General features: G+C 36.2%; 1 protein-coding gene across 1 annotated transcript in view; it reads right to left on the bottom strand.

The window, feature by feature from the left end:
- The window catches only part of LOC123537183 (guanylate cyclase 2G-like), a 45,377-nt gene extending 19,926 nt beyond the window's left edge, over positions 1–25,451 (bottom strand). The window contains exons 1-10 of the mRNA XM_045320804.2: positions 24,653–25,451; positions 18,588–18,697; positions 16,714–16,851; positions 15,706–15,927; positions 14,328–14,434; positions 11,772–11,876; positions 10,375–10,482; positions 7,885–8,017; positions 4,421–4,560; positions 3,119–3,257 (exon numbers count right to left, since the gene is read on the bottom strand). Coding sequence (XP_045176739.2) covers positions 3,119–3,257; positions 4,421–4,560; positions 7,885–8,017; positions 10,375–10,482; positions 11,772–11,876; positions 14,328–14,434; positions 15,706–15,927; positions 16,714–16,851; positions 18,588–18,697; positions 24,653–24,870 — 1,420 coding nt within the window. The 5' untranslated portion in view covers positions 24,871–25,451. The remainder of the gene's footprint in view (positions 1–3,118; positions 3,258–4,420; positions 4,561–7,884; positions 8,018–10,374; positions 10,483–11,771; positions 11,877–14,327; positions 14,435–15,705; positions 15,928–16,713; positions 16,852–18,587; positions 18,698–24,652) is intronic.

Below are 25,451 nucleotides of genomic sequence, written 5' to 3' on the forward strand. Positions count from 1 at the left end.
TCAATTTATAAAAGATATAAAAAATATTATATCTTCTATAATTATTGTCTATCTTTATATATTTATTCAATGTCTTAAAATATTTATTGTAAAACAGAAATATGTTTTCAATGTTTTCATAATTTTTTTACTATGTGTTGAAATAATATTTATAAAACTAAAAAAATCTGCAATGCTACAGAATATTTATTCAATGTTTTCAATTTATTTATTCGATCCTACAAAATATTTTTTGCAAAATAAAATATTTGTTGTATATCACAAAATATTTATTCTAAAATTTAATATTTTTATTCAATCCTACAACTTTTTTTGTTCGATGCAACTGTAATAATTTTGTGTAAAACGTAAATATTTATCTGCTTAAAATATTTGTTCGAAAGAATTCTGGGTAAATTGCTATATTGCGGCCAATCTGCGAAAATCTGCGGCACATTTTATTAATATGACCGTTTTGGAAAAGACGGACGTATTAGCCTATGTGCTGGTCCGTGCGTCCGTCTACTCGTCCGTCTATCTGTCCGTCCGTCAAATTCGTGTCCGAAGCATAACTTTATAACCACTGACTTTAAACTTGGCATAAAGGTAGATGGTGATGAGACAATGCACTAAAATCGGCTCTTTAGGTGAAAGGTCAAGGTCACAAACTGAGCAAAAAGGTCAAAACCAACCATCATATTTCGTGTCCGGAGCATAGCTAAATAACCATGCAAGGTATTGACTTCAAATTTGGCATGTTCTTAGATGGCGATGAGACAATATACAGAGCACTTAAACCGGCTCTGAAGATCAATGGTCAAGGTCACAAATTGAGCTCAAAGATGAAATTTGTTAGTTTAATTCCATGTCCGAAAAAAAAACTTTTTAACCATTCAAGGTATCGACGTCAAACTTGGGGTATAGGTATTAGGTGATGAGACAATGTGCAGAGTGCTGAAACCAGGGTAAACGGTCAAAGGTCACAGCAAGGTCAAATCTCCCTATCTTAGTTTATGTCCAGAGCATATACATCCCCCGGCTCACAAAAAAATCTTTATTTTCATTTACACCCCATCCCCATCTACATTATACCATCACCCCCTGCCCCACCAACCTCACGCCCCGCCAATTATTTTTTCTCTTCCCCGTCCCACGCCCTTTTCATTTAACTTCTTGCCCTTTAGTATTATGTCACATCCAAACCACAAACACTCCCGCACCCTGCATTTTTTATATTTAGTTTCTAGCTCTTTAGTAAACTGTCTCCTGTCACTTGCACCGTGCGCGCACACACACACACGCACACACACACACACACACACACACACACACACACATCCATCTCCCCCTCCCCTCCCAATCCCTCGCATGTCCCGCCAAAAAATCTGTAAATACGTGTCTTCTTCTTTTTTGCTTCCCTCCTCTAAAATAACCTTTCGGGAGTATATTGCCCACTAGGTGAAGCTGTTGTTCGGTATATTTCTGTTATCGACTATATCTATACCCTCTAGCGTTTTTCACTGATTAAATTAGTGAGAAGCATAAAATACATGTAATTGTTTTATCAATGAGGTAATAAAATTTTGCCGCATGACCGCAGAATAGGGATGTCCGCAAAATAGCAATTTACCCAGAATTTTTTCGAACAAATATTTTCAGCAGATAGAATGAAAATTTACGTTTTACACACAATTATTATCGTTGCATCGAATAAATTTTTTGCAGGATTGAACAAATAATTTGAAACATTGAATAAATATTTTGTCACATTGCATTTTTTTAGTTTTTACAATAAATATTTCAAAAGATAGAAAAAAATATGAAACATTGAAAAAAAAAATACTTCTGTTTTACAATAAATATTTTAAGACATGAATGAATATATAAAGATACACAATAGTTATAGAAGATATAATATTGCAAAAAATTACACGCCATAATCTGAATTGCAAAATGATTTATTATTCTATTTTGTTTTTGCAATTCAGGGTATGCATTGTATATTGAATCACGATTCAATTTATCAAAACGATGGAATTATTTTGGGAAATTCAGCCTTAAAAATGAATATTTAAGTCGCTTCTTAATTTGAACCACAAACTGCAAAATATTCTACATTTTCAATTTTGCAATTTATTTTGTATTTTAAAATTCAAGAAAGATGTTGTGTTTGCTTTTATTTTAATTTAAATGGCAAACTGCGAAATATTATGCAAACTGATTTTTGTAGTCTTATATTCATAATATATATAGAACTGAGATTCAGTTTCTAAGAAAGATGATAATGTAATGGACAACTGAACATTTCATTGTTTTTGCGCTGTGTAAGTTGAATTGCAAACTGAAAAAAAAAGGTTTGCGTTTCGTATTGCAAAATTTTAAGTACTATGCAATTTATAATTTAAATAACTAGTACAAAGCTGTTCTTCGAAAGTGCAGACTCTCCCCCTGAACCAAAAGTGGAAGACGAAAAATTTCAGACACGTCTGTCATGTCGTTTTGAAGAAAATACGCCTCGTCTGGGGATCGAACTCACGGGCCCGAACTTCAAAGACCTGCGCTTTTCCTTCTTAGCTACGGTGCGGGCTATCTGTGTATATAAACATATCTTGAAATGCGAAATAAAAAATCAGTTTGCAATTCAAACTGCAAAATATAACATAAATTTCGAAATGTAAAATCTGCTTTCAACTCGATTTGCAAAATACAAAACAGTTTGTGATTTACACTTCAAATTGCAAACCAACATAACACCTATAGATGTTGAAACATGAAATAACTCCAAATAATGTTAAAAACCCTTCTGGATATTTAAGGTTTTATCTAAGCCATGAGCAAATGTCTCCAAAATGCCATGTTTTATAAATTTTGGAATCTGCTGAAAACAAAGTACTAGATGGGTCGGACCTGGCATCACCGATCTAGTACTTCTGTCAGGTAGCGAGACAACTATGGTGAAAGTAAGACTAGAGAACATGTCTCTCGTAATATGAGTGTTACACAATAAGCTGAAGTGTTGCAATAGTTTATTTTTGACTCACAAAAATACATTATAATAATAGCGTTTAATGTAAACTGTCAAAAAGATTAGCTGCTACTTATTAATTTAGTTTACGTTTTTTTAAACATTAAAATAAACCTGGTGTGGTGGTGGCCTGTTCTGTAGTTGTGGTTGGACACTTTTCATTATAAAATCCACACGGCGGGGTGTCTGGTGGGTAAGAACCATTTGCAGACGTTGTCCCGTTTCCCCATCGTATAACATCGTATGTGGAACTCTGAAGATTTATTTGGAAAATAAAATAACATATCTATGGTGGCATATTTCTGCATACGATAACCAGATAAAATTCGCGAAAACATATAAGCTTTTCGCGAAAACATAAAGCTTTTCTCGAAAGGAACTGCAAATATTAAGTGGATAAGTTTGTGTTAGTGCCCACTTCTGCATAAGAAAACCAGATAAGTTTCGCGAAAATGGACCAAATTTTCATGAAAAACGGTAAAGTTTTCGTGAAAATAAAATATTATTTTCGCGAAAACATTTTATTTTCACGAAACCTTTACCGTTTTTCATGAAAGTTTAGTCCATTTTCGCGAAACTTATCTGGTTTTCCTATGCAACAGTGGGCACTAACGCAATCTTTTTCCATTTAATATTTGCAGTTCTTTCCGTGAAAAGTTTTTATGTTTTCGCGAATAATTTTCTGTTTTTCGTGAAAACTCGATACATTTTCGCGAAACTTATCTGGTTATCGTATGCAGAAATATGCCACCATACATATCTAAACGAAACACAAGGCAGTCAATAACCTTAACATATCTATAAAAGTTTGTTTGGTTGGTTTTAAGACAAACCGGCTGCATTTAGGTCAAATGGCGACATTCAAACCTTTAACTGAGGAGAAAGAACCATGCTAGGTGCCAATCTCAGCATTAGTTCTGCCACGGGGGGGGGGGGGGGGGGCATCTGGATAGAACCACTCATCTACCGTAAAGTATACGAATAACTTACTCACAAGAAACCACACCGAAATGGGGCAAATGATTCAAAATCTTAACCCCTGGTCAGGCACATTGACCCCTCCGATCTTTAACTTATATCCTGACTTGGTGTGAATGTCATTCGTATTGCTGAGATAGACATAGACTGCTCGCTGCTTCTTACTGACCATGCCGCAAAAGTTCAGAACAAGATTCTTTCTAGGTCAGTAAACACAGGTAAAGTTTCAAAATGACAACATAATTGTAATTCAGAAGAAATATTCTCTTGAATAAACTTTTATTTTAAGGCATCAAACGTAGAAGTAACAATAAGTGTAAAAACTTTGACACTGGTCTCACAAATCTTATCTTTGACTGATCAATTGTGTCTAAGCATACATTTGAATTTAATCAATGGCAATGTTTGATATTCAGTTCTGAAAATAAAAGAAATTACCCTTCTTGGCTTTCCGTCCGCTGAAATGTAATACTCTACGGTTGCGACCTTGTGAAAACTGCCAAACTGGTCCAAGTCGGATACAAAGAAGGTTGGGAACCTGTCACCTAGACCGCCTATCACCACCTCTCCAGATAAACCTTAACGAAAGCGAGCAATGAGTACTTGTTTTAATTGTAGAAAGAATAAATATCATATCATGCTAACTTGTCCCGTCTCGTAATTACTGCATTTATCGTTTACTGTTGTTTTTTTTCATCATCTTGAATATGTATCATTATTTCAGGGGATACTCGCAAAATATTAAAAGCATGTATATATAATACCGAAGTCCTGTTTGAAATTAAGACACTGGATGTTCAGATCCATACTTTAATATATTAAGATAAATTTTGTCTTGATAGAGACCCGGATTTCCAACGATACCAAATGACTAAGCGAAGTATATAGGAACGCTATTGTTTTGGTGCTTAAGAGATATTAACTTTTTGAGAAACAGGCCTAGTTTGAGAGACATCATCCAGCTTTGCGCACGAGGTGTAGTTAATAGTTTGCTCTTTTAATTGAGTTAGACGGTGGAAGGGAGACAACTGTGTATAGTGTTGATCTTAATAAACAAGGGAAGATAATAGTATTGATTTTTATCCAATTCTTCAGTATGTATTTCTTACAGGTACGTGTGAAATCAATAAATATATCCCACTCACGTTATTATGCATGGACACTTACCTTTAAACAGTACACGAGTAGTAAGGGTTAATATATCCTGGAAGGTTCCGTTATCATCCGTGGACACGTACCTTTAAATGGTACATTTACGTGAGAAGTTACAGTAAATATATCCTGGACAGTTCCGTTACGATGATTAGAAACTTACCTTTCAACTGCACTTGAGAAGATACATTAAATATATCCTGGCCATACCCGTTATAAATTGTACGTGAGAAATTAGTTTAAATATTTCATGCCAGCATGGACACTTACCGTTAAAATGAACTTGAAACGTCACAGTAAACATATCGTAGCCATACACGTTGTGATATATGGACACTTACCGTTAAACTGTACTTGAAACGTTACAGTAAACATATCATAGCTATACACGAGGTGATATATGGACACTTACTTTTAAATTGTACTTGAGTAGTTAGAGTAAGTAGAGTATCCTTGCCAGTTCCGTTATGATCCATGGACGCTTACTTTAAAATGGTACTTCAGAAGTTAAAAGTTAATATAACTTTGCACCTTGACATGTACTTGAGAAGTAAGGCTCAATATATCCTGGCCTGTTCCGTTATGATGCACGAACATAAACATTTAAATTGTACATGATTAGATTCAGTGTATACATATCCTGGGGTTAGTTCCGTTAAGGTGCACTGACACTTACCTTTAAATAGAACATGATCAGTCAGTGTAAATATATCATGTCTAGTTCCGTTATGATTCACAGGCACTTACCTTTAAATGGTACCCGAGGAGTAAGAGGCCAGTTCCGTTATGATGTATAGGCGCCTACCGAGGAGTAAGAGTAAATATATACTTGCCAGCTCCGCTATGATGAAAAGGCACTTACCTTTAAATGGTACCCGAGGAGTAAGAGGCCAGTTCCGTTATAATGCATAGGCGCTTACCTTTAAATGGTACTCGAGGAGTATAAGGCCAGTTACGTTATGATGTATAGGCGCTTACCGAGGAGTAAGAGTAAATATATACTTGCCAGCTCCGCTATGATGAATAGGCACTTACCTTTAAATGGTACCCGAGGAGTAAGAGGCCAGTTCCGTTATAATGCATAGGCGCTTACCTTTAAATGGTACTCGAGCAGTAAGAGGCCAGTTCCGTTATGAAGCATAGGCGCTTACCTTTAAATGGTACCCGAGGAGTAAGAGGCCAGTTCCGTAATGATGCATAGGCTCTTACCTTTAAATGGTACCCGAGGAGTAATAGGCCAGTTCCGTTATAATGCATAGGCGCTTACCTTTATATGGTACTCGAGGAGTAAGAGGCCTGTTCCGTTATGATGCATAGGCACTTACCTTTAAATGGTACCCGAGGAGTAAGAGGCCTGTTCCGTTATGATGCAGAGGCACTTACCTTTAAATGGTACCCAAGGAGTAATAGGCCAGTTCCGTTATAATGCATAGGCACTTACCTTTAAATGGTACTCGAGGAGTAAGAGGCCTGTTCCGTTATGATGCATAGGCGCTTACCTTTATATGGTACTCAAGAAGTAAGAGGCCTGTTCCGTTATGATGCAGAGGCACTTACCTTTAAATGGTACCCGAGGAGTAAGAGGACTGTTCCGTTATGATGCAGAGGCACTTACCTTTAAATGGTACCCGAGGAGTAAGAGGCCAGTTCCGTAATGATGCATAGGCACTTACCTTTATATGGTACCCGAGGAGTAAGAGGCCAGTTCCGTTATAATGCATAGGCGCTTACCTTTAAATGGTACTCGAGGAGTATAAGGCCAGTTACGTTATGATGTATAGGCGCTTACCGAGGAGTAAGAGTAAATATATACTTGCCAGCTCCGCTATGATGAATAGGCACTTACCTTTAAATGGTACCCGAGGAGTAAGAGGCCAGTTCCGTTATAATGCATAGGCGCTTACCTTTAAATGGTACTCGAGCAGTAAGAGGCCAGTTCCGTTATGAAGCATAGGCGCTTACCTTTAAATGGTACCCGAGGAGTAAGAGGCCAGTTCCGTTATAATGCATAGGCGCTTACCTTTAAATGGTACTCGAGGAGTATAAGGCCAGTTACGTTATGATGTATAGGCGCTTACCGAGGAGTAAGAGTAAATATATACTTGCCAGCTCCGCTATGATGAATAGGCACTTACCTTTAAATGGTACCGAGGAGTAGAGGCCAGTTCGTATAATGATAGGCGCTTACTTTAAATGGTACTCGAGCAGTAAGAGGCCAGTTCCGTTATGAAGCATAGGCGCTTACCTTTAAATGGTACCGAGGTAAGAGCCAGTTACGTATGATGCTAGGCACTTACCTTAATGGTACCGAGGAGTTAAGAGGCCAGTTCCGTATAATGCATAGGCGCTTACCTTTATATGGTACCCGAGGAGTAAGAGGCAGTTACGTTATGATGCATAGGCACTTACCTTTAATGTCGGAGTAAAAGGCCAGTTACGTTATGATGCATAGACTCTTACCTTTAAATGGTACCCGAGGTGTAAGAGGCCAGTTCCGCTATGGTGCATAGGCACTTACCTTTAAATGGTACCCGAGGAGTAAGAGGCCAGTTCCGCTATGGTGCATAGACTCTTACCTTTAAATGGTACCCGAGGTGTAAGAGGCCAGTTCCGTTTTGATGCATAGGCACTTACCTTTAAATGATACCTAAGGAGTAAGAGGCCTGTTCCGTTATGATGCATAGGCACTTACCTTTAAATGGTACTCGAGGAGTAAGAGGTCAGTTCCGTTATGATGCATAGGCTCTTACCTTTAAATGGTACCCGAGAAGTAAGAGTAAATATATCCTGGCCGGTTCCGTTATGATTTGTAGACAAGCTTTTATTCATGGCTCTAGCATACAATATAATCGCGTCATGAAGGTACGAGGCGTATTCGTCTGGCTAAAAGATAATTTAATTGACATAGGTATAATACGTGTTCAATACATATGAAATATATGTTAGGGGTCATTTACGTTTTAAGTAAAATTCTACTTTAAACTTATATGACTACAAAATTGGAGGAAATATCTGCTTTTACACAAACCGTTGCATATAAGGGTATGATAATAATTTACTTGCATGAGTCTTCCTTTGCCGGTCGAAATGAAATATTTTTAGAATAGTTATTGAATGTTCAACTGGTGAATATAGCATAATACATAATGTTTTTATAAAATAACTCTAAAACATCCAGCCAATCATCGCAACTGCTGGAGAGCAAGCACCTGCTTGAAACACAGAACTTGCTGGATGTTCAGATGATTTTCCTCTAGAGAGATCAGGTTAGTCAGAAAGTTGTCAAGTTGGGCAGAAAAATATCTTCTGCTGTTAGGATACATATGCTATTTAGAGATATTGTAATTTTATATCGTATAGTTTGTAGATCTACCGGGCGCATTTAGAGTAAACAGAAAGCATATTCCATTATATCAACATATATAAGTATTTTATTCTGATATAAAAATAAAAGTAAAGGAAATTGTTTAAAAATAAAAGTAAAGGAAAGTGTTTGTTCATTGGAGTGTCGGGTCAGCCATGTTCACTTGATTAGTATTTGTAATAACAGGCACCAGTCTGGTAGGCAGGCAGTAACCATTATGAAAACAGCTGGCAGTCTTTCGTCGGTAATAAGATTTGATAACTACATGTACAATTGTATAAACTGGTTTTCTATATGGAACGCCGAAACTGTCTTATGGTTGAACATTTTCGTTCTGCGCGGTTTACAAAGTGTCAAACCAGTGGTCTTTTTGCTGAAAAGATGTGTCGTACGCCGACTATGCTTTCTTGTCGATTCAGAGTGTTATTTTGTTCGATTAGTGTGTTTTCTCGTCAAAGTAATACGTAAACTTGTCTATGAAACGGATGGGTTGGTGGGGATGTTACTTTGCAAAAGTATCGTGAGAACATGTCTGGGTAACCTATAAGCATGTGTGAACTTCTCGTTGGTGAAGAGATTATTTTCTACCTCCCGTGATGTATTATCAAAATCTCATATGCACTTGTCATTGTAACTATTTGATTCTCAAACTCCCAAGATGTCGTGTCAAATTATCTTGTGATCTTGTCTATGTTACGTGTTATAATTGAAAAAAAAACGTAACGTTTACTTCATGACGTCACGTCCGTTGTTTTATTATGTATTTATCCTGATGAAGGCGTAAGCGCCGAAACGTTGATAAAAGATAAATATTCACGTGTTGTTGTTGAATTTTACCATCGTATACGTGTTATAATTGGAAATAGGTAAATTGTCTTGTGTTAGTGACATGTTTATTAATGTATGTGATTTCTTCAAAACAACATGCCTGTCTGACAAAATAACATGTAACACATATATAGCTTTTCGACATAACAACATGCATATTTTTGGCGTATTAACATGTTCCATCAAGGAGTTCACATGATTCTTTGACAAATCAGTATATTCTGTTGACGTAATAGTACGTTCAATAAACGTATTCACTACTTCTTCTACAAAACAGTTATTTCATGCAAAGAAGAAATCCACCTTGTTTGCGAAAGGTTGATGCTTCCATCCAGGTGGCCGACAGTGCCCTATAATAATGCTTGGAAAATTACCTGTGGTGTTCCTACACTGGAAACTACTGCATAATTGTATCGCAGTGATGTTAAACCACAATAACAACAAAAAATCAACAACACAGCATACCTTTTTGACATAACAGTAACTTACTAAGACAATTTCACATGCTACTTGGACAAACCAATATGCCTATTTGACATAATGACACGTCACATAGACAGGGCAAAATATGCTTGTTGGTTTGGTTTAACGTCACGCAGACACAATTACATGATTGTCATAATGCGACTTTCTAGCTTTTATGGTTCAGGAAGACCCCAGGTGCCCCTCAAAGCATTATTTCATCATGGGCTAACACCTGAGTAGAATCGCCGATCTTCCTTAAGCCACCTGGATGGCTTCCTAACATGACGAATTCTACGCATCAAGCGAGACTCGGACCCACATCGGCGAGGGCAAGCGATTCGAAGTCAGCGACCGTAACGACTCGACCAAGGAAGCCCCCTACAAGTCAAACTAGTACTTTCAGAATGCGACATTGTTGTAAGATACATAGTTAACAAATGTAAGACGAAAATAATTTAATGATATAGCCAGTAAACATATCAGACAAAACAATAACATCTTAAGACGGCTGTGGCGTGGCATAATTCTTTTCGACATAATGAATGCCAGAATTAGTAAGACATCTAACAGAACTAAAACCTACCTCTGTAGGACGTGGTATGTCTGGTCTGTCTTTGAAAATGTTGTGAAACGCTGCATACGACTCGTTTTTCCAACTGTCTATATCCTTGCTGTTATGTCCGAGCACAAACTGAATGAAAGTCGCAGGGAAAATTACAACCATGAAGCGTTCTGTCAAATATTTATCATTAATCATATTTCAAACGAATATTGCACAAAAATCCAATCTCATATTATTTTATAGCAATCGTATCTAAAATCTACAATGTTCGTACTCTCATATTGTCGACCCGGCCTCGATAAGAGTGATATCATGATGCGAAAAGATGACAACACGATGCGACAGCATGACAATCAAATGCAAGCAAACATAATTAATATCGCCTTATCACATCGTATTGTCGTGCTATCGCAATGTGTCCTCGTCCTATCACATTGTGTTGTCGTGGTGTCGCGTTCGGTAGCAAGATATTAAGGTCACGCAATAGTATCCAGTTGTCGTGGTGCCAAGATGACGGTACGATATTATCTTTGGGTTATCGCCTTCTAGAAACAAAAACGTAGAAGATTTATTGCATTGTGTAACCGAAACGCGGTAACACGATATAAATGTCACACCGACGCGCTGTCGACATCGACACCACGAAAACTCGATGTGTAATATTAATGTCGTATTGTGGACGGTGATAGCACGGTAACTTGATGCGACAGCACGAAACATGATGCAATAGTATGACTTCATCGTGATACAGCGCTACAATACAATTCGATGACCGCGATATAACATCCCTACTGTCGTATCTTGTTAGCGCGCTGTCACATCGTGTTTTCGTAATATTTATCACCCTTACCTCTGCAAGGGTTTACAGTCCGAGAATAAGATGGCCTTATCGGAGCCTCGTTGGTAAGTTGATTGTAAAGTCGTCGAAAAAAGTTTATTTTGAAAGAATAAAACTGCTACAAAAATGTGTCTGTGAAAGTTTGATACTACAAAAGTGCAAAAGGCGAAATGCGTTATCATGTGTACGTAACGGTTTCTTCTTAGATCGTATTACGAAGACTGACTTTAAAGCCCTGCTCGCGGCTGTTCAAATTCTATTGTGTGTATGCAACCCATGATTACAATAGTTAACAGTTAACGGCCTCGTGGCACACTTTGGCACGCAAAACCACAGGTATTTTATATAGAATTTTATATAAAATAGGCTCTATTTTGACAGGCGTCACTGTTCATAGTCAGGATTTTCATGCTTTTTAGTGACAATTTAAGGTTAAAAGGTAGGACTGGAGCAGGTCTTTAAAACAAACAATAAGACAATATATTACTGCAGTCAGATAACAACTGATTCGTTAGCCCTTTATTTGCATATAGTGTAGTGAAATTATCTAATAATAATAATAATAATATATGTTACATACGTAGAGAACGTTTTCGAAAGCTTGTTTCGCCACAACGTCAAAGTCGTCTGATTTATTCCAAAGTTTGTCACTGTTTATGTACTCCAGATTTCTGTTATCGGCTAACTAAGTGAAATCAACACAAAAATAAGGGATGAATATTTTGAAAACAGTTTCTGTTACTTAAATTAACTTACAGGAATTACTTTAAGTAAAAGCGTGTCCCAATCATCACAAATTGCCGTGAAAGTAGAGATTTAAATAATTCCTTTAAGGGCTATATTTTATCATAAATATACTTTAGGATTAAATTACTTTTTCTGGTGTTCATGCATGTATGGAGTATGCACCCGGCCGATTTTTTTTTAAATGATTTGTTCTACGTGCCAAAAAATCCGAAAACAACGTCTCGGTCGATATTCATATATCTCGCGGTGAACATTTTTCATATCACACTCTCAGGAATGCAGTATTTATATAATTGCGTTTTGCAGCTCCAACAAAGTGACAGAGTATTGCACTGACAATACAGGAGTCCTCTACGGTGGAAAACTTTATTAGTGTCCGTACATTGTAGTTGTTTGCAACAGTGTTAGGACTAAAAATGCTTCAAGGCACTTAGATGCTAAGAAACAAAAACTATTTTACTAAGCATACAAGCATAGATCATGTGTTGACACATGTCTCATCATGGGGACGTTTGTGTGTAGCATTTAAGATAATCTATCAATGCATATACAAGTTATGAAGATAAAACAATTTTTACTAGACATTCACTTGTGATCTTGACCTATGACCTTCAAGCACAAGTCATATACATGCATAAATTACATATTACCCTCTACTCATATACCAAGGTTTATGAGCCTAGCTTGAATACGTTTGAGTAATTTCAGGATCCAGATTTGTGGACGTACGGACGGACGGAGGGCATTCCTATAGCCCCCCTCCGGTGTTCCACAGGTAGGGAACTAATAGTTCTTAATCTTAAGTGTTTCCTACATAAGGTCAATTGCAAAAATGAGTCCGTTTCTATCAGAAAATCTTCCGAAATGCCATACTAGTAGTCAGTAAACGGAACAGGTGTTAACCATGTCGATATTTTAAAATATTAAAGGTATGGAACAAAACCTTCTGCTGTAGACATATTAATACGCAAAACAACGTTGTTTGTGTGCACTTCAACGTGAAATGTAAACAGTAGACTGTCGATATCATCTTGGAACAGATTTGCTACACAAGGTAGACATTTTCTTTTTATCGAGCCATTCGGGACTTTTCAGATGGAAACAAACCTTTCCAGGTAGGTGAACATAACGTAGACACCACCCGGATAATATGCCTTTTGACAAAAAAAAAAATATTCGCGATTTAGACTTTTGTGAGAAAAAAAATAGAGTCGAAAAATTGGAATATAAAACCTAAAGAAATGCGAACAAGTAAAGTGCTGTTCAATTTAACTACTCTTATAGAATGGTATCCATCTAGAAGTTTGTCTTTAATTTTTCGAAATTTATACTTAGTACAAAAGCACCAAAGACATATTTCTGATGATTATCTTTAATATCAGACTAGTGTTTTACGAGTACCTGTCTTTCGCAGATTTTTTATATATTCGTAGCTATGTGCAAGAAAGTACAAATGTTCAAACATCTTTGGTAGGTAGGTGATCCTCGAAGGACGATCAAGGTCAAGTTAAGTCAACTTGTGCCAAATAGTTATTGAGATTATGTGGTTTAAAAAAAGAAAAACGAATGTAGACGGACGGATGGACGGACTTACGATGGGTGGTCATAATAATTTCAGTTCTGGTGAGCTAGTAAAATCTGTAAAAGCCCAATAAGGTTTTTAATTTTATGTTAAAGGCTGATAAATCAGCTGTTCAAATAAGGAGTATTCATAATATCACGTGCCAGTTACTTTCAATACTGCATTAGTATGATCTTATATGATCAATGCCATAAAGGGAGGTAGTCAGAAATCAATGGACTTAATAATGCGTCCTACTAATTAAACCAAATACTCAAGCAGATGACAAATATAGGAGAAAACAATTAACAAAAGTAAGATTTAACAAACTATAAATGAGCCACGCCATGAGAAAACCAACATAGTGGCTTTGCGACCAGAATGGATCCATCCAGCCTGCGCATCCGCGCAGTCTGGTCAGGATCCATGCTGTTCGCTTTTAAAACCTACTGCAGTTGGAGAAAACGTTAGCGAACAGCATGGATCCTGACCAGACTGCGCGAATGCGCAGGCTGTTCTGGATCCATGCTGGTCGCAAAGCCACTGTGTTGGTTTTCCCATGGCACGGCTCAAATGTATTTTATTCTTGTAACAAAACATATGGCATCCATGTAAACAAAGTCATAAAGAGACTTTAATTGTAGAGTGTTAATTCGCAATGGGAAGAACTTTAGTTGTACCGAATACTACAAATATATATCGACTTAAAGAATACGCACTTATGTTTTAATAATTGAAAAGAAGGTTGTTGTAAATTCTGATGTTCTATTGTATGACTGAAGACATGTCCATATATGCATAAGTAACTAGTATTTAAGTCGAACGAACCTTTGTGTCTACAAACAGAAACTGGTAATGTCCATCTGTCATGTTCATCTCGTATGCTCTCAGCATATACCTCCGTAATTGACCTCGTGGAATCACCATTATTATAACTACAAAAAAGGGTCTAGTGAAGAAAGTGTTGCAAAAAAAAACAAAAAAAGAAAAAACATGAAAATGTTCATGGCCTAGACTGAGCAATTTGATTATATAGATTATTAAAAACAAAACTTTCACAAGTTTTGCAAAGCATTTCACATGCGGTATGAACTGCAAGAACCATGAATAAGAAATTGCAACGGAGTTACCAACGTCCCACGTATGTGTACAGTGTCGAAGATAAAATATTACCATCTTATTTGAAAACTTTGAGGCAAGGGCCACACTTGATATCGCAAACGTTTACTACAGCGTGACTTTAAAGCGTTGCTCTTCTTATAGTATGTACGGACTGACAAGAAACATTAACCTTTGACTTTTTATAGGAACTTTTAGATACAAACATGAGTTCTGTCTCATTACGTGGAACACTTGTGCCGGCTAATACAAAAATCCTTGGTCTGAGAAATGGAAACAATAGGCAGATACATGGTAAACTTTGATCGATCTCTTAGTTTGCCTTTTACCTACAAGCCTTGGTATTGCACTTGGCAAAGCAAACAAGTTTGACAAGTAATATTAAAATTCATGACTGACAGCAGAGTTACTGACGAGAATCGTGACCAGCCCGGTTGACTGTTGGCCTTTAATAGTGGCCTAGACATTCCAGTAAATGTACGTGCCAAGTAATATCAGAATCCCTCGATGGTAATGGAGTTATTGACCTGACACCAAGTGTGTGGGACGGACGAATGAACGGTCGTAGCCCGTTTCCATGTCCCATTTTTTCTTCGAAATAGAGCAGGGGACAATAACCCTTGAGCCAAAGCGACCGAATAGATTGAATCCTTATTCCAGAATTGTTTGTTAGGAAAATCGGTAGATCTTTGCGATATTTTTTTTTTTTTGAAACACTGTATATGTACATATTAAAGTGTGATCATATTATTTTGTTCGAAAAAATAACTCAAAACTTACACCAAATTAAACCTGGTGGCGGTAGAATTCCGTCATTTAACGATATCACGGACGTTGTTTATGAGATTTAGCGAGATTTCGTTCTATCAAAGTTTCAGGCAAGGCTGTTTCTCCGATATATGCAAATACAGATCACAAGGCAAGACTCAACAAAAGCCGTTGGTCAATAATTTATACCTGTTATACCTGTTATTTTCCCATGGAAATGACGTTTTTATGACTAACGGCAAACATGAAACCACCAGCTGATAATTCAAACAATAGTGGCGCAGATTATCACATATCTATTGAAAAAGAAGGTATTTACTTCGCCCCTCATGCTTGATTGTTTTGAAATTCTCGTCAACGTCTTTGTCCCTTATATTCAGTTTAACTTCGTAGTGACGGGCCAGTTTCACACCTGCACCTGCCTGTTTGTCGAGACTATCTTTTATGTCCTCTGCCGTACTTACATAGTCTCGTTCGTCGCTTGATATTAGAATAAATCGTTTCCATTGTATTTGAAGGAAAAACCGCACCATAAGTCCACCTGTATCGAAAAGCATTCAAAGGAAATGTTTGTAAACTGGTAATGTGGTGTCAAAGTAACATGAATATATGACTTTTGTCATTGTTGACGAAATTTGACTTCATAATAAATTCCCAAAATCTGCCAGTTCTGGTCATATAGTCTTTTGTTAGTACACTGATTTTTAACCAGAGAGAATATTGACATTTTAAATTCTTTGGGTTTAAATTGCTTTCTTTCAAAGTTACCAAAAGTATTGGGACTGTGTTTTCGTTCAAAATTGAAATAATTAATTAACCTTTTACAATTTACTAAATATACTAATGTAAACCTTGACGCATGTTTATGTTTTCATACAATTGCAATTTAAGTAGTGTGGCAACTGTCAGACTTTAACGGTTGCGGAGGATCCTGATATCCTTCCGAGTATTATATCATAGTAAAGTGTGTATGCCTAATACTTAACTGGAGCCGTGGATCTCGAACAAGTAATCAAGTCCACAATATATGCCTTGTTCGAGACACGAATTCAAAACGCCCGATAAATGCTCTGAATAAAAATAAATGGCTAGCAAATATGAAGTCCTTACAACAGTTGGATGTATCAAGATTTACGCCCAATTAACATTTAAAAAACAGACAATAAATTTATTTTGTCTACGCCCATATTTTCACAGAAATTTGTACAAACAGCTAATCTTCTAAGATTTGCATCAATTTTTCCTACAGATTTTACATTTTTCAGGAGTAGTTTAGTAAATGAAACAGCTTATAGTTTGATGTATCATTTAGTTGTGTTACAGTTACCTAAAGAGGACATGGGAGCCATTGTCCTTATGTATGTATTAAGGTCCTTCTTCAGAAAGTCCACAGTTTGACCCAGAGAGATCCAGTTGATATGTGGTATATTTCTGTAGGACAGTAGCTCTCCAATAGGCTGAACAACTTAAATAGAAATCATCATGTATAATCACACCCTGGCACGAGGGAAGCATACTGACCATATCGAACACAGTTCCACACTCCGATTTAACAAAACAGATACCGTACAGTTGAAAGTCGTTCGTTTACACTCAACGGGACCGTCTAGATTTGTTCGAGACATCGGTAGTTCGAGCCGTCGGACAATAAACACTAAGAGATATTGCCGTGACCTGACGATGAGTTCGAAGGGTGGTGTTTGAATTATCCGATTTCGAGCGAACGATGTTCGACTATATATAGCTTACGGCAAGTTCAATTTATCTATATGATCACCATACTGCGCCCTGTCGGCACTTTTTACACCTAAATATTTTCGATTATGTTTCACTCTTGAAGATTATCAGCATCAAAAAATATTTTGAACCTAAAACGTAACTGGATATTAAATATATTTTTCAACGGTATGGAACTACGAAATGGCTAAAATATGATTAAAAGCTGAATCCACCGAAATGCGTTTGCATACTGAAGAATTGGGCAAAAATCGATTCTATTATCTTTCCTTGTTTATTGAGATCAACGCTATACAGTGTTGTCTCCCTTCGACCGTCTAGCTAAATATCGATCACTATCGGATATTTTTTAGCGAGTGTTGCAGATCGTTATGGTTCGGCTATCTCCGCTTATCGTATCACGGGAGATACCGATCATAAAAAACAAGGATTATAGATTAGAGATCTACTGTAAAAACGTAGTGGGAAAGGGTGATTTATTTTACACCAATTTTAAGTACCGGTAAAACAACAACAGCAAATATAGTCATCAACTTGGTTTAATTCTGTTTTTCAATAATGTAAAATACGGAACGGAAAAAAGAAGACACTACTTTATTTATTCTTTTATTTTGCATAGTCAAAGAGCTATAAAAATGTATTTTATACTTCTTTGGCATAGTATATGAAAATATGATCAAGACTGATTTACGTATAAGATCTCGTGAACACCATATTTTACATATTTTCACTCATCGCTGCGCCAGATAATCGATCTCAAAGAAGTAATTAACCTCTGTATTTTACCATACATATATTTTATTGTGGATGTTAATTGGAACACGGTTTTTATCTACCTAAAATAAACATGGCAGAGATAACATCACAGTACTGCAGCGAAATCCAAAAACAAGTTCATAATTATTATCATAAGAAAATACACGTTTTAATAGATAAAAGATTCAACTGTCCAAAAATGTAAAACGTACATTCAAAAAACGCCATCTTACTTATTACTTGGATAGTTTGGTACAAGAGCATAATATTTGGAAGCTTCGAACTTAACCAAGCAAAGTAATAGCAAACATTCCCGACACCCTCATTACCAGCTTAAGCGGAACCCTGCAGTAAATGAATACTGAACGTAATTAATGATCCCATAAAACCACACACGTCTTTGTTTTGGGCATGTATTAATTTCAACTTTAGTAGACGCCATTCATATGGGTGACACCTTAAAGAAAAAGTTACTATAGATTTTCGATCGTTTAAGATAGCGCACGACATAACAGATGCTCCAACTCCAGAACTTTTCCTTAAGACTCTTAATGTTTTCTATGTATTGCACACATGTGTCACCCATTCCGCTCAACATGCACGGGACACTTACTCGAATTTTATCTTGAATTCAATGCTATTACATGGTTTCGTAGTCGGCTTCTTAACTTTGTATACCTAAATTATGTCATGTATTCTAGTACCAACCTTTTGGACACGGTGGGCCAATGACAACATCTACATTTTGCTGACAAAACCGTTCCACGAGCTTCCCTATACTCATTTTACTGTTACAGTCTGTATCGATAAGGGTCACGCTGCAAACAATGAAACAGAATTAGAAGTTTAAAAAAATATGAAAATCAGCTTTTAAGGTAGGAGAAACTTAAGCTATTCATATCCCCCACAAAACAGCAGAACATTCAAGACGTCCTGTAATATTATCAGTTAATGGAGGGGAGCCAGTTTTTTGTCGAAGATGTCCATCAAAAGATTTAATAAGGCGATGCGTTCTTAAGATATTCAAAATAAAGTTACGGTTATAACGCTTATTGCAATCTATCATTGTATCAAGTAACGTTAAATTCTCATCACCAGATTTAAGAAAATTGTGCTAAATGTCTAAAACGGTGAATGAAAATGGGGAAATTTTATTTAAAACAGCGATTTATTAGACTGGTTACGTCAAACTACTGCATTGTCCCGGTCGTAAATGTAAAGTACCAATGCCATACTTTCATTAGTTTCATAGGTATTCGAGGAAAACAACATTTTTGACCAAAAGGGGAATTATTTCGTAAAAATAAAAGATGGAGTTATGTGACGCGATGTGTAAATTTGCATGATGACCCCAAAGTTTTTTTGTGAAGTTTCAATCAAATGCATGTATAGATTTAGTAAAGGTCATTTTAGGAAATTGTCCATAGGCAAAAAGCGAAATACTTTAGTCAAAAGAAATGTCTGAATTAAATTATTGAACTTGGTATGTGAACATTTTTATGATCCGAAAAGCCTCTGTTCCTGAGAAATTCAAAGAAAATAATACAAAAATAACGGGACGGGACTTTTTGGCGTGTACAATGGGAAACATTTTTGCCAAAGGAAAAGTCAGACTTATGGAACCTGATATTTGAACTTACCACTTGACTATAAAGCTTTTGCGGTTTCAGAGATTTTCAAGAAACACAATACAAACAATGACGAAGCGAGACATTTTTGAGTGAGTGCAAGAATGTGAAAAAAAAATTATCAAAAGAAACGTCAAAGTTATGATACCTGATATGCGAACTTGTCTCGTGATCCTAAAAGCCTCTTTAAGTTTTTAAAATATAAATGTATCGGTTCCAAAGACACTGAGGAAAACGATTCGGAACAGAAAAGGGCCGGACATTTTAGAGTGCAAAACGGGAAATGGTGTCATAGGTACAATAAAAGCCTGTTGATAGATTCTTTTATTGGAGCACCATTTGAAAAAGATATGTGTACCTTTACAATTGATTTAAACTGTTATATCTACTCTATACCGGCAGTTTTAGTGTAGGGATAACGCATGTTTTTTCGTGTTATAACGTCTGCAGAATCCCGGGGGATTGGTTGGTGCCCGAGCCCTAGGGCGAGGGTACCAACGTATCCCAAGGGATTCTGCAGATGTTATAACACGAAATGAACATGCGCTAACGCTATTCTAGCATAAAACGCGGAAAAAATACTAATAAATGAATACATCCTACCTCAACGTCATTAAATTTTCATGAAATGCACAGGAATGTCTGAGCTGTTTTTTACGTTGACGTCATTTCGTTTTGAATTATCCGTTTTAGGGCCGAATGACGTTTACGCTTTGCCACGGAACTCGCATATATAAAAAGGTGTTATAACAGCACGTGAGCGCGAGAATCTCTCTGTTAACACACGTTTTCTCTCTTTTTAAAACACCCCCGAAACGTGACAATAACAGCAGTTTTATGCTAGAATTTGGACTAACACTCCGGTGAGCAAACAGTTTTTGCCATGAGATGATTGGTGAACATTATTACATGTTTCTGATAAAATAGTCAAAAATATGATCCCAAAGAATAAGCTTAAGAGGTTTGTATAAAGATAACTCGTGAAGCTAACCTTGTGCCTCTAATATTCATGGCGTATTGTCCCGTTATAACGAGAAAATATACTCGCTAGAAAATGTAATGTAATAACTAGAAAAAAATATCGTTATATCTGGAAATTGTGTCGTCATAATGACTGTAAAACATATCCGTAACAACTAGATATCAATTTTATCATACTACCTAGAAAAAAAAATATCTTAATTAATTACAAAATATCTTGTAATAGCAAGAAAATATGAGATAATTAGTCAGTACAACGAGATTATAGTGACCGTAATAATGAGGAAACATAGATAAAAGACTGAGAAAATAATACTGATTTGTTGGTAACAACGCAGACTTAGCAGGATTTTTTTTTTATTTCTTATCAAAAGGATGTTTCCTTCAGAAATAGAACATTTGAGTGTATGATAATTGATAGTAAATTATCATACAGAATGTTTGTATTTCCGATCTTCACATGCTCGTTTCACGTAACTTGCAACAATTATGTTATATCTGCCAGTCTGTTACGTTTCTTGGTTTTACTGTTGACATCAGTAGTTTTCGTTATAAATGCCCAGACACTTTAAAACAAAACTTTACTTAGGTGTCTGTGATATAATCAATGACCAGTCTCAGTCAAAACATTGCTATATGTCCTAATTTCATCATATGACTGACGGACGTTTTCATACCGTGAATTCCCAGTCAAAATTACCACTTTAGATTTTCGCAGTAGAGAACTGTGGCAAGTCTATATCTGCACGTAGTTTTCGTGTGGCTATCGGTGTGTAACATTAACGTATTCGCATTGACCGTTAATTATAGGCTATAGCATTTATTTTAATCCATCGGTATTTCACAAATTAGAAGAGTTAAAGACCCACCCATACCTAGTGGTCTAACTTTTTCCTCCCACATGAACTTTGTGCAAATAATTCTGGTAATACTGGTATCATACAACTATTCTACAAGATGACAGGTGGACATTTCATAACTTCATCTGCAAACTTACTTGTCATTCTCTTCTCAGTATACTTTTATAAAAAAAATAGAATAATAACTATCTTACACTGTATATAGAAACAAAGTGTGATCTAAACTCACCTTAATACATGAAGTACCGTGCATACTACTACATTAATTGAATAATATATTTAGTAATACATTGTCTTAGCCTTATATCTGTTACTGTCAAACTGTAATTAGACACTTGTTATTTCTCATTTCTCCATACAAAAATGTATAATTACAATTATGGAACAATCTGACTGAAGTACTTGATCTTCTAAACGAAGATTCGAGAATGACCCATTCTTAATCGTCTTCTGTATATTTTTGATTTCTAGATTTGGTATTTTTATTTTCGCAAATCTATTTTTTTTTTATTTTAACCTATCAGACGACTTGTTCGAAAGTCAAAGATTAAGAAAAATGTGTAGGCTGTCAGGGACTCTAATCCGGGACCAGTCGCTTACAGAGCAAGTGCTCTACCGACAAATCTAACGCTTTACCGACAGAGCTAACCGGCTGACACTTTACGTCATAAAAATTTAACTATCAAACATCCAGTCTAAATATAGATTTTTTATTCTTACAAAATGTTGTAAGTAAGTAAAAATGTGTAGGCTGTCAGGGACTCGAATCCGGGACCAGTCGCTTACAGACTTTTTATTCTTACTAAATGTTGAACTTGTAAGTAAGCCTTCTGCCTGGCTAACGGAATGGTCGTCAGAACGAGGCTATCGATAGCACGTCTTCAGATCATAAGTATAGCGTAATAGGAGATGTACTTTAGTCAGACAGCATTATGGAAATACAAAAGGTTACAGTTAGTTAGTGGTGTGTCTTTAAGGTTACTTGAAAATAGCCACTACCGACCTTGACATTTTAAAGGGATAAGTACAAATATATATAACTCTCAAAGTTAGAATTGAAGCTCAAACAAGAGATGGCACTATTAGTGACAAACGCCCCCGAGGTTTGTCCAAGAATGCTACAGTTCGATGCGCAAAATATGCCAGAATAGTTAAGGTATGACTAATTTTTCGACAAGGGAAAAAATTTCTCCGAAGGTAACCTCGACCTTAGAGCTAGGGTCTGGGTCTTCAACATGACACACTCATCATAGGGAAAATTGTGACAAATAATATTTGATGATGGCAGAGTTGTTGACTGGACAAGAAACATAAATGTTAACTTTTTAATTTAAGTTTGACTTTGACTTTGAAGCTAGAGATTTTGGACTTGCGTCTGACACGTCATTTTAATATTGGGAACGTTTAATGCCATGTAATTTTAAAATGTCTTCATCGACGGAATAGATATGGAACTGACAAGAAACACACCATGTAAACCGTTAACCTCTAAATGTGACATCGATCGTGGAGCTAGTGGTCTGGTTGTTATGCACGATACGTTTTCTCGTTATCGGGGAATATTTCTGCTAATTAATTTCGAAATTTCTTGATTAATGACAGAAATACGAACCGGATATGAAACAGACCCTTTTAACCTTTCACTTGACTTCTAAGTGTAAACTTGATCTTGGAGCTAGGGGTCTGGGTCTTGCGCGTAATCATTTTGTGGGGTCGAATCTACGTGAGTTTTTTTCCATGTTTTGTGTGTGTGTGTGTGTGTGTGTTTCCATTTTCATTTTCATTCCCATGTTTCTGTTTCTTTCTTTGATGGTTTGTATTTGTATGTATGCCTTTATATAAAACAACAGTATGTTTATTATTTGCATGGCTTAAATGCATGCATTTAGTCAATATCATCTTTGATATAATGGTAAACTTTTCTGATCTGCCATATCGGCTTATGATACTTCTCTGTTGTGTTGTCACATAGTTCATGGTGGAATCTAAATGTTTACGAGAAAAAAAATAATGTCGATGGTGAGCTTCGAACCCACACGGTAAAAGATCTGTTTAACATGGACTGTATGCTTTACCACTGAGCTAATTTGCAATTGGTACAAAATCTTAAAATATTTAGATTGTAACATGATTAATGACAGAGTTACGAATCGGATATGAAACAGACCCTTTTAACCTTTGTCTTGCGCGTAACACATTGCCTCCTTATGGTAAACATTTATGCCAAGTTGTTTCAAAACCCCCTCATGGATAACAGAGTTATATATCGGGCACGTAAAGATCTATTATGATATGACTTCTAAATATGACACTGACCTTAGAGCAAAGGATCTGGGTCTTGCGCGTGACACATTGTCTGATTATAGTTACCATTTATGCCAAGATATTTCAAAATCCCTCCATGGATAGCAGAAATATGGATCGGACACAAAAACAACCCTGTTAACACCTTAACCTTGGAGCTAGGGTTCTCATTTTGATAAACATTTATGCTAAGTACTTTTAAAACCTCTTGATGAATGGCACAGTTACGATCCGGACACAAAACAGACTGTTTGACTTCTAAGTGTGACATTGACCTTGTAGAAAGGGGTCTGAGTGTTACACATGAAACGTCGTCTCATTAAGGTTATTATATTTATGCCAAACTATTTCAAAATTCCTTCATGGATGACAGAATTACAGCCCGGACAAGAATTTACAAAGTTACGGTCGGCATTAAAATCAAAGAACATACTATAGTGTAAATAAAAAGTTATTTGCTGAAACATCTTTAAATGATGTAAGGATGTTATCATTAAATAAAATCCTAAAATTATCTAATGTTTTTTTTTCTTGAAATAGATATTGATATATACTTAATCACTTAATAACAACATAATATATTAGGCCCTAACAAAATCTGAAAAATAGATCCTTCAGAAGCAACGAGGACAAAACAATTAGTAAATATTGCAGACTCGAATTGACTGATAGTTGGTTTAAATTAATTTGTACGCTAGTCAGCAGTGTACATATTTCGATAATTTACAACCATGCTTTGCACGGAATGAATTTGCAGCCATGCTTTGCACGGAATGTCATGGATCAGAGGGATAGACTGGCTATATTCATCACTAAAACCCGGCAAACTGTATGAAATCTAAAGTGGTAGGATATTCATGGCATGTCTATCAGAAAATTTCAGACTAGAATGATTTGCCGACTAGCTTAAAAATATGAAATCAAGTTTTAAATCAGCTTTAAAAAGGTGAATCACTACAGTAAAACGAAGCCATAGGAAAGTGTGTATGTAAACACTTACTTCAGTTCGTGGTCTGGTAATATAGAATTGTTGCGGATTGCTTCCAGTCCCCGAGCTACAGCTGCTACGGACGATGCTGCGTTGTAAGGATATACATTATCCTTGTGTGACTTTAGTGGAACCATCCAAATCACTTCTAAGGTATTTTCGCTGGTGATTTTTGTCACAAATATGGCAAATATCCAAGTAAAAATTCTAAATATATTGTATAGTTCCATCGTATTAACAAACTAAAGTTTTATATAAGTCTTCTTTTTATTCTTTTTATTACGATTCAAACACTTTTTGCTCTTTCAGCAAAAGAAAAATAACTTAATGACCTTTTTGCTGCCCTATTAACTGATGATTTGACAGAAAAAAAATAACAATGCTGTCTTACTTTAGTTAACTAGTAAATCCTGATGGCTATATTATACGAAACAAAAAGCTGCAAACCAGGGTATACCCCAAGTTCTGTCAGCAGCGGCACAATTCACAATGTCTCCCATCATTCCCAATTACACTGTTACCTATAAAAGGATATTAATCATTCTTATATCACGGATGTTTTAAACAAAAGCAAGAATTTCCGCTGATAATAAGTTAGTTTAAATGCCCTTTGCCAATGATGCTGCGTCTTCCCAAAGACCTTTCCTCAATATGTATGACTCACTCAATGATTTTTAAACAGTAGCGGATCTATGACTTCTTCAGGGAGTACCGCCTATATTGAAATATTGCAATTTAGTAAATGACGTCGGCAACTTTTAGCGCCTATTTTGCTTTAAAATGCCTACAGACTGTGTGTCATATTGTAATG

The sequence above is a fragment of the Mercenaria mercenaria genome, chromosome 17, assembly GCF_021730395.1.
Source record: "Mercenaria mercenaria strain notata chromosome 17, MADL_Memer_1, whole genome shotgun sequence".
Classification (NCBI taxonomy): domain Eukaryota; kingdom Metazoa; phylum Mollusca; class Bivalvia; order Venerida; family Veneridae; genus Mercenaria; species Mercenaria mercenaria.